We start from the raw sequence: 10,670 nt of genomic DNA, 5'->3' as shown, positions 1-10,670 counted from the left end.
AGCGTAGGTTTTCGTTTAACAACATGGCACTACATTCAGCTGTAAATTGCACCCAGTACCGCGGGAAGTAGGGGTTTTGGGGGTGCTGCAACACCCCCTGTCCGAGGCCCTGTCTTATCACAGAAAACGATCATTTCTAAAAACCAAAGTGGAGATTTCTGAAAACGCCGGTTATGTGTTGTCGTATCAACGGGGAGAAACGGGATTTTAGGTTCTGAAGCGTCACATTATGCACCAGAAAATGCTTAACGTCATGTGAGCGTCCGCTGTACCGTATTGGTCCGAATATAAACACAAACCCCATTGTAATAGGCCTACGACCTATATTTGGAAAAAAGATTTGAAGACCAGATCTTGATTTCATGAATAAATAAATTGTATTAATTGAAATAATATACGAAAATAAAAAGGCATAGAATTAAACACTGCATTGCCACTAAACAGTAGTGCAAATAGGCCGTACTGATGTGTACACCAAAGACTTCCTGACACTCCTCTGCCCCGCTGTGTTCGCTATGGCTGTGGTCGCTCCGAACTGTTTCGGCCCGTGGCAAAGCGAGTCATCCTCGCTGCTGTCCAAGGCATGTTGAGACGCAGCATTTATTTAATGCTCATATGTCCTAGTGCTGAAAAAAGGTTATATGAAAAAGTGTGAGGGTAGCGGTGGTACGCTAAACTTGTTCTGTGAGCAGCTGGATGTGAACCATGGTGTGAAGGAAGTGAACACAACGATCGATTTTCAACTGTGCGCGCATGCACTGGTGTAATTGAGCTGCGCTGCTATATATCTTTTTTATCAATGTGACGAGTTGCGAGTCTAGTGCAGGCCGGTTTTTTTTTCCCAGCACCCCCTGCTGAGAATACGTTCTCGCGGCTATGGTTGCACCAGATGTTATAAACATTAAACGGTCACATAAATCATTACTATTTTTAGAAAATGTATGTTGTTTCATATAATTGTATTGGAAGTCCTGGTTTGCACTAGGGTTGCCGCGGTGTGGACATTTTCACACCGAGTAATACACTCGTCTCAACACCGGTATTACCGAGTATAAATGGTATAAACTTTGAAACTAGGTCAACCGCCACACAAGCATCGGTTTTTAGACCCTTCTCGTCCTTCAGTTGCCGCCAACGTTCAAAAGCAGCGCCTAGGATTATTCTTGATTTCAGTTTTTCTCTTTCAGCGTTTTTATTATCAATTACTCTCTGAAAAAGAGTTTCCTTCTCTTTGCTGGTGGTGGTGGTGGTGGTGTGGTGGGGATTGTGGCGTCTTGTCTGCCATGGAAATTGTCTTCTACTGCTAGCTCCAAATGTGGATTAACTAGTTCCAGTAGCTACCGCAGGATAACAACAAACAGGAGCTTGCTCTGGGTCACGAGCTCTGGGTCACGAGTACTGCACGAAGGGGTCGCGCGCGGGGCGCGGGGGAGGGGGGGGAGGGGGAGTGCAGTACGACCGTTTGATTGACGTACTTACTGTCCAATGAAACTCGGTGGCAATGGAAATGATTGGCTGGAGTTTTTCGAGCCCTGCCCGTTCCACAGATGATTGACAGTTTAATTTTCATGTCAGTACTTCTAACTCAGTGGCTGTAAGCGGGTTATGATAAGGATTTCAAGTAATTTTGCAAAAATGGCCAAAAAAGCGAATCACCTACGCAACCTTTAAGCTCTTTGAGTCTCCCTTGTGTATAAAAAGTGTGTTTATAAATAAAGTTGCCTTGCCTTTCCTCGGGCAATAGGCAAAAACTGTAACAGTGTCTCAGCAGAGTGCAATGCTTCTAAACTTCATCAAACGTGCAGACAAAGTTTAACCTCATGAAGTGAAGTTAATTCATTGTAAAATACCATATAGAAAAATATATTTTGGGCAGTCAGCCTTCTCTGATCGAGCAGCACATACTTGGAATTCTATAACCACAGAACTAAGGAACATTACATCACTCAAATCCTTCTAAAATCTATAAAACACTGCTTACTGACAAATCGAATATGCTGCCATAATAATATGGGATAGTGTGTTTGTCTTTGTGTTTACTAATTGTGTTTTTGTCTGTGTTTATGCTCCTGGTCTGTGTGTCTGCTTCTTTTCTGTGTTCAAGTGTTTTTGTCTGCGTTTATGCTCCTTGTACCTATATATGTGTAGATATATATTTGTCGATACGTATTTGTAGATATATATTTGTGAAGGAAATATTCTCCCAGAATCTAGAGAAGTACTGATGTAAAAGAATAGTAGGCTAAACCGACAGCAACAAAAGGAAGGTTAATGTGGCGTGATGTAAACCAATGAAGCAGAAGCTCGTAGCAAAGGGTTTTATTTAAAATCAATTCTATCAAAAGCTGACGGACGGGATCACAGACCTCGTCACTTCAGTCCCTTCACACTCCACTAGTCAGCCGGACCCCGGGAGGATAAGAAGTTATAAACTATTGCATAATCTGAAGTCATGCCAGTCGGCAACCAGTCGGCAACCGTATTAATAATCAATATTAATAAGACATATTAATTAATAAACCATATTAATAATCAATATTAACAATTCATATGCCACTTGGTGACTCAAACGTTCGTCTTCTCTGGTCAGTCCAGCAGTTTGCCATCAGGGCAAACCAATAATTCAAAATATGGATTATTACAACAATTATGTGTATATTAATTATGTGCCTGTTCCTCATATTGAAAGGATAAAGTGAGATGTCTGTCTGTCTTTCTCCATGTCTGTCCGACTTAATGTCTGTCTGACTGTATGCCTGTTAGCTGGCTAACTGTCATTAGCCTGCTAGCTGGCTAACTGTCATTAGCCTGCATGCTGGCTAGCTTTCATTAGCCTGCTAGCTGGCTAGCTGTCATTAGCCTGCTAGCTGGCTAGCTGTCATTAGCCTGCTATCTGGCAAGCTGTCATTAGCCTGCTAGCTGGCAAGCTGTCATTAGCCTGTTAGCTGGCTTGCTGTGTCCCCAGTGTCTGTACCTACCTGTAGCTGTGCGAGGTGGTGCTAGGTGATTTGGCGGCGCTAGGTGGTGTAGTGGTGGTGCTAGGTGATTAAGCGGTGCTAGGTGGTGTAGCGGTGGTGCTAGGTTATTTAGCTGTGCTAGGTGGTGTATCGCTGGGGCTAGGTGGTGTAGCTGTGGTGCTAGGTGGTGTAGTGCTGGGGCTAGGTAGTGTAGTGGTGGTGCTAGGTGGTGTAGTGCTGGGGCTAGGTGGTCTAGCGGTGCTAGGTGGTGTAGCGCTGGTGCTAGGTGGTGTAGCGAGGCTAGGTGGTGTAGACGTGCTAGGTGGTGTAGTGGTGGTACTAGGTGGTGTAGCGCTTGGGCTAGGTGATGTAGCACTGGTGCTAGGTGGTGTAGTGCTGGTACTAGCAGTGCTAGGTGATGTAGCCATACTAGGTGGTGTAGCGCTGATGCTAGGTGATGTAGCGATGCTAGGTGGTGTAACAGTGGTGCTAGGTGGTGTAGCGATGCTAGGTGGTGTAGCACTGGGGCTAGGTGGTGTAGCGCAGGGGCGGTGGAGCAGGAGGGGTTTGGGGGGCAGCGGGGGCTTCAGGGACCCCGTCCTCCACAGGGCGGCGGCCCGCGGGCCCCGGGGCCCGTCGCTGTAGCTGTGCTGCCGCGTCAGGCTAGCGCTAGCCGCTAGCCCGGTAGTGCTGCCGTGTACCGCGTCGCTGCTAGCCTGGGCGGCGGCGGCGGGGCTAGCGTGCGCGGCGGCGGCGGGGCTAGCACTAGCCGATAGCCCGCTAGTGCTGGCGTGCGCTGCCGCGGCGCTAGCGTTGGCGGCGGCGCTAGCTTGCGTGGCGGCGGCAGCGCTCGAGGGGCCGTTGCTGCTACTGTTGGTGTTCATGCGCGCCAGGAAGTGGGCGGGTCTTGGCACGGCCCCTCCCCCGTCGCCGCCCGTCTTGATGAGGGCGTGTCTCTGGGAGTGGCGGGTGGTCACCGTGACGCCCGCCGCGGCCGGCACCGGCGGCTCCGCCGTCCTGTTGCTATGGTGATGGCTGCTCAGGTTGTAGTGGTGGGAGCGCGTGTTGGGGCTGATCTCCGGCTGGTTGCCATGGTGAAGGTGGGTGTGCCCCGGGTAGAGGAGGGAGGAGGAGGAGGGGGAGGAGGAGGAGCAGGAGGAGGTGAGGACCTTGATGCCCCCCTGGCCAGAGGCGCTCACCTCCTGGATGTGTTTGAGGAGCTCCTCCAGGGCCGACTCCCCCTGCCCCCCACCTCCCCCTGGCCCCGAGCTCCCCCTCTCCTGGGGGGGGCGCGAGGAGGAGCCGTTGGTCAGGGCGTTGCCATGGTGATGGAGGATGGAGAGCAGCGGTTGGTCGGGATGAGGAGGCAGAGCTCTGGGGGCGTGGTCCTCCTCCCCTTTGATTGACAGCTGGGGTGGGTAGAATTCTGCGTCGTCCTGCGTTACCTGATGGAGGAGGAGCTGAGAGGAGGGGAGGAGCTGGGAGGAGGGGAGGAGCTGAGAGAAGGGGAGGAGCTGAGAGGAGGGGAGGAGCTTGGGGGAGGGGGAGGAGCTGAGAGGAGGGAGGAGCTTGGGGGAGGGGAGGAGCTGAGAGGAGGGGAGGAGCTGCTGAGAGGAGGGGAGGAGCTGAGAGGAGGGGGAGGAGCTGAGAGGAGGGGAGGAGCTTGGGGGAGGGGAGGAGCTGAGAGGAGGGGAGGAGCTGAGAGGAGGGGAGGAGCTTGGGGGAGGGGAGGAGCTGAGAGGAGGGGAGGAGCTGAGAGGAGGGGAGGAGCTGAGAGGAGGGGAGGAGCTGAGAGGAGGAGAGGAGTGGTTCTCCTCTGGGGATCAAGGAGGCGTACATCTGAGGACAGGAGCAGGCCAGCTTCTCCTCCTGAGGAGAGAGAGGAGGTGTTTGAGCTAGGTGGCTAGGTCTCTAGGTCGCTGGGAGGCTAGGTGGCTAGGTCTCTAGGTCAGTGATCTACTCACCTGTGATTGGTCCAGCAACCCGGTGAGCTTGGCCAATGAGTGGAGAGACATGGTGTGGGGGAGGGGCATCTGGAGCTCCTTCCCGAGTGCTAGCTCCGCCCTCTGGGAGGAGCCACGGCGACAGTAACACGACACCAGAGAGCCGGACAGAACGGTGCCCAATAGGAAGGCCAGGAGGACGCAGGTGACGAGAAGAGAGAAGGGGACACTAGGACCCTGGAGACCACCCTGGTCCTGGTCCGGGTCTGGAGAGAGAGAGAGAGAGAGAGAGAGAGAGAGAGAGAGAGAGAGAGAGAGAGAGAGAGAGAGAGAGAGAGAGAGAGAGGGAGAGAGAGAGAGAGAGAGAGACATCACCTTGATGATGATGATGATGATGTTGATGATGTTGATGATGATGGTGGTTGTGGCGATGAAGATGTTTCCATGATGACCTACCGTAGTCTCCCCCAGAGTCCTGACTCCTTGTGGTGGAGGCGGCTCCTGCTGGACATGCACACACAGACACACACACACATACACACAGACACACACACATACACACACACACACACACACACACACACACACACACACACACACACACACACACACACACACACACACACACAAAAAAAACAACCTCTGAATACTGTAACCTGATTCCATTCTGTGTGTGTGTGTGCGTTTGTGTGTCTGTGTGTCTGTGTTTGTTTGTGTGTGTCTGTCCTTACCATGACAACCATCAGAGTAGAGAGAATGGTCCCCGTCAATATCCTGCTCAAAGCCTGACCTAGAGAGAGAGAGAGAGAGAGAGAGAGAGAGAGAGAGAGAGAGAGAGAGAGAGAGAGAGAGAGAGAGAGAGAGAGAGAGAGAGACAAGAGTAATCACCAGTCCAGGCTTACATGACATTCCATCTTCTCTCTCTTGTTGCTACGGTTACAGGTACCCAAAGTAGCTAATTGGCCCTGGGGGCAATCAGGGGAAATTATGGATCACAATTAGGCAGCGCGCACACACACACACACACACACACACACACACACACACACACACACACACACACACACACACACACACACACACACACACACACACACACACACAGTGTAGACGTTCCTGCCCCGCCCTTGGTGTCAGACGTGTCTAACGTTACAGACTGTATAACATTCAGTGGTCGTGTGCTGACACGCTGTACGGTCACTGCCCTGCTCTTCAGTCCTGAGATGAGCTGAAACACAGAGAACGGCTCTTCAGAGAGCCGGTGTTTGAACTGCGTTGTCTATGAAACACTGAACAGGGAGCCCTCCTCATCATTCAACACTGAAGTGATAAGCAGTAGTGACTCCTCCTGTTGATATCTCCGCCGTGTCTCTGTGTAGACAACGCAGCAACACCTCCACCGAAGCCCCGCCCCCGGTACCGCGGAGCCGTCTAATCGCGGTTACATCAGAACGAACCCGCCGACGTGTGTGGGGTCCGGGAGGCTAAGTGGGGGTGCCAGCTCAGGCCGGTCCATAACCTTAGTGTAGACGCGCGGACAGCGCCGGGAAAAAGGCGGGCATATTTGCACTAATGTTTACGTCTCACCAACCAGGAGGCTCCGTGATTGGACGTCTGGATTCACTCCCATTGGATGAGCTTCTACTTCCTGAACCCCCAGCGCCCCCCCCCCCATCCGTGTTGTCATGGTAACTAGGCCTCAGCGCATCACCACTCAGCTGAGCTCTACGTCTCTGACAGGAACAGGAAGTGACACGTACCTGAAGCCCGGCACCAGGTCCACACAACTTCCTGTCCGCAGCCAGACGCAGTACGGGTCACGGGAGGACAGACAGGCGCTGAGAGACAGACAGGTAGAGACAGTAAGGGTCACGAGAGGACAGACAGGCGCTGAGAGACAGACAGGTAGAGACAGTAAGGGTCACGGGAGGACAGACAGGCGCTGAGAGACAGACAGGGTAGAGACAGTAAGGTCACGAGAGGACAGACAGGCGCTGAGAGACAGACAGGTAGAGACAGTAAGGGTCACGGGAGGACAGACAGGCGCTGAGAGACAGACAGGTAGAGACAGTAAGGGTCACGGGAGGACAGACAGGCGCTGAGAGACAGACAGGTAGAGACAGTAAGGGTCACGAGAGGACAGACAGGCGCTGAGAGACAGACAGGTAGAGAGAGTAAGGGTCACGGGAGGACAGACAGGCGCTGAGAGACAGACAGGTAGAGACAGTAAGGGTCACGGGAGGACAGACAGGCGCTGAGAGACAGACAGGTAGAGACAGTAAGGGTCACGAGAGGACAGACCAGTGAGTACTAGTGAGTACCAGTGAGTACCAGTGAGTAACAGTACTAGGTAGTACCAGTGAGTACTATCACTAGGTAGTACTAGGTAGTACCAGTGAGTACTAGTGAGTACTAGTACCAGGTAGTACATACGTCCTGCAGGCCCCGTGCTGAGGACAAGTGAGTACCATTACTATGTATTACCAGTGAGTACTAGTGGTAGTGAGTACCAATACCAGGTAGTTCCAGTGAGTACCAGTACCAGGTAGAGTACATACGTCCTGCAGGCCCCGTGCTGAGTACCAGTGAGTACTAGTGAGTACCAGTGAGTACTAGTGAGTACCAGTGAGTACCAGTGTGTACTAGTGAGTACCAGTGAGTACTAGTGAGTACCAGTGTACGTACGTCCTGCAGGCCCATGCTGAGTACCAGTGAGTAATAGTGAGTACCAGTGCGTACTAGTGAGTACCTGTGAGTACCAGTGAGTACCAGTGAGTACCAGTGAGTACCACCAGTGAGTACCAGTGAGTACCACTAGTGAGTACCAGTGAGTACCACCAGTGAGTACCAGTGAGTACCACTAGTGAGTACCAGTGAGTACCACCAGTGAGTACCAGTGAGTACCAGTGAGTACCAGTGAGTACCAGTGAGTACCAGGGTACATACGTTCTGCAGGCCCCGTGCTGAGTACCAGTGAGTACCAGTGAGTACCAGTGGGTACCAGTGAGTACCAGTGGGTACCAGTGAGTACCAGTGAGTACCACCAGTGAGTACCAGTGAGTACCACCAGTGAGTACCAGTGAGTACCATCAGTGAGTACCAGTGAGTACCAGTAAGTACCAGTGAGTACTAGTCAGTAGCAGTGAGTACCAGTGAGTACCAGTGAGTACCACCAGTGAGTACCAGTGAGTACCAGTGAGTACTAGTCAGTACCAGTGAGTACCAGTGAGTACCAGGGAGTACCACCAGTGAGTACCAGTGAGTACCAGAGAGTACCAGAGAGTACCAGTGAGTACCAGTGAGTACCAGTGAGTACCAGTGTACGTACGTCCTGCAGGCCCCGTGCTGGGAGCAGCGGCTGAGCGGGACCCTGATGAGGCAGCCCCTGAAGGCCACCAGCAGCCCCCGGTGGGCCCGGTCCAGGACCAGGCCCAGGACCCTCCTGCTGCTGCCCGCTGCGCACCTGGAGGGGGGAGTGGTTACATCTATCAGGTATGGATCTATATAAACACACCTGGAGGGGGGGAGGGGGGGGGGGGAGGGTTACATCTATAAGGATATGGATCTATTATAACACACACTGGAGGGGGGGAGGGGTTACATCTATCAGGTATGGAATCTATTATAACACACCTGGAGGGGGGGAGGGGTTACATCTATCAGGTATGGATCTATATAACACACCTGGAGGGGGGGGGAGGGGTTACATCTATCAGGTATGGATCTATTATAACACACCTGGAGGGGGGGGAGGGGTTACATCTATCAGGTATGGGATCTATTATAACACACCTGGAGGGGGGGGAGGGGGTTACATCTATCAGGTATGGATCTATTATAACACACCTGGAGGGGGGAGGGGTTACATCTATCAGGTATGGATCTATATAAAACACCTGGAGGGGGGGAGGGGTTACATCTATCAGGTATGGATCTATTATAACACACCTGGAGGGGGGGAGGGGTTACATCTATCAGGTATGGATCTATTATAACACACCTGGAGGGGGGGAGGGGTTACATCTATCAGGTATGGATCTATTATAACACACCTGGAGGGGGAGGGGGAGGGGTTACATCTATCAGGTATGGATCTATATAACACACCTGGGGGGGAGGGGTTACATCTATCAGGTATGGATCTATTATAACACAGCTGGGGGGGAGGGGTTGCATCTATCATGTATGGATCTATTATAACACACCTGGAGGGGGGGAGGGGTTACATCTATCAGGTATGGATCTATATAACACACCTGGGGGGGAGGGGTTACATCTATCAGGTATGGATCTATTATAACACAGCTGGGGGGGAGGGGTTACATCTATCAGGTATGGATCTATTATAACACACCTGGGGGGGAGGGGTTACATCTATCAGGTATGGATCTATTATAACACACCTGCACAGCGAAGACATTAAATATACATCGATTGAATATACGTCATCTATTAAATAGAGTGTTTACAGTTGTATTAGTATTGGTAGTAGTAATACTAGCCCAAGTACAGTAACAGTATTAGCGCAGTATTAGCACTATATGCAGTACCAGAATTAGCATTAGCAGTATTAGTGCAGTAGCAGTAGTAGTAGTAGTACTAGTATCAGCTGTAATAGTATTAGCGGTAGAAGTATTAGCTCAGTATTAGCAGTAGTATCAGCTGTAATAGTATTAGCGGTAGTAGCATTAGCTCAGTATTAGCAGTAGCAGTGATAGTATTAGCGGTAGTAGCATTAGCACAGTATTAGCAGTAGCAGTAGCATTAGCCCAGTATTAGCAGTAGCAGTAGCATTAGCTCAGTATTAGCAGTAGCAGTAGCATTAGCTCAGTATTAGCAGTAGCAGTAGCTCAGTATTAGCAGTAGCAGTGATAGTATTAGCGGTAGTAGCATTAGCTCAGTATTAGCAGTAGCAGTAGCATTAGCTCAGTATTAGCAGGAGCAGTGATAGCATTAGTGCAGTACTTGTCGGGGTTGTACACATGGATCTCCTCCAGCAGGTGGGTGGTGTGGGTGTCGTCAGGGTGGAGGTCCTCCGCCCGCTGGGTGCTGACCAGCACCTTCAGCACCCGGCCGTCCTCCGAGCCCAGGAACAGCACCACCCGGTCCTGGGCCGGCCCCGCCCAGGGGTCCACCGCCACCTGGGTCAGACGGGCCCTGCACACACACAGCGCTCACCAGGGGTCACTACCGCTCACGACTGCAGCACACACACACACACACACACACACACACACACACACACACACACACACACACACACACACACACACACACACACACACACACACACACACACACACACACACACCGCTCACCAACGTTCACTACTGCTCACTACTGCAGCAGACCGCTCACTACCGAGTACCTGCTGTTGGAGGTGTGTGTGTGTGTGTGTGTGTGTGTGTGTGTGTGTGTGTGTGTGTGTGTGTGTGTGTGTGTGTGTGTGTGTGTGTGTGTGTGTGTGTCTACCTGGAGGTGGAGGTGCAGCAGATGTGTGTGTGTGTGTGTGTGTGTACCTGGAGGTGGAGGTGCAGCAGGTGTGTGTGTGTGTGTACCTGGAGGTGGAGGTGTAGCAGGTGTGTGTGTGTGTACCTGGAGGTGGAGGTGTAGCAGATGTGTGTGTGTGTGTACCTGGAGGTGGAGGTGCAGCAGATGTGTGTGTGTACCTGGAGGTGGAGGTGCAGCAGATGTGTGTGTGTGTACCTGGAGGTGGAGGTGCAGCAGATGTGTGTGTGTGTGTACCTGGGGGTGGAGGTGCAGCAGATGT

General features: G+C 51.8%; 1 protein-coding gene across 1 annotated transcript in view; it reads right to left on the bottom strand.

Annotated features, from left to right (window-relative positions):
* Positions 1–3,082: 3,082 nt before the first annotated feature.
* LOC130376157 (semaphorin-6C-like) overlaps positions 3,083–10,670 on the bottom strand; it is a 26,680-nt gene continuing 19,092 nt past the window's right edge. The window contains exons 15-23 of the mRNA XM_056583377.1: positions 9,866–10,057; positions 8,229–8,363; positions 6,661–6,738; positions 5,632–5,690; positions 5,357–5,404; positions 4,922–5,166; positions 4,747–4,826; positions 4,157–4,331; positions 3,083–4,039 (exon numbers count right to left, since the gene is read on the bottom strand). Of these exons, the coding sequence (XP_056439352.1) occupies positions 3,083–4,039; positions 4,157–4,331; positions 4,747–4,826; positions 4,922–5,166; positions 5,357–5,404; positions 5,632–5,690; positions 6,661–6,738; positions 8,229–8,363; positions 9,866–10,057 (1,969 nt within the window). The remainder of the gene's footprint in view (positions 4,040–4,156; positions 4,332–4,746; positions 4,827–4,921; positions 5,167–5,356; positions 5,405–5,631; positions 5,691–6,660; positions 6,739–8,228; positions 8,364–9,865; positions 10,058–10,670) is intronic.

Source organism: Gadus chalcogrammus, chromosome 22 (genome assembly GCF_026213295.1).
Source record: "Gadus chalcogrammus isolate NIFS_2021 chromosome 22, NIFS_Gcha_1.0, whole genome shotgun sequence".
Taxonomy (NCBI): Eukaryota; Metazoa; Chordata; class Actinopteri; order Gadiformes; family Gadidae; genus Gadus; species Gadus chalcogrammus.
Note: the sequence above shows the minus strand (reverse complement) of the source record. Positions and strands in the feature narration are given on the sequence as shown.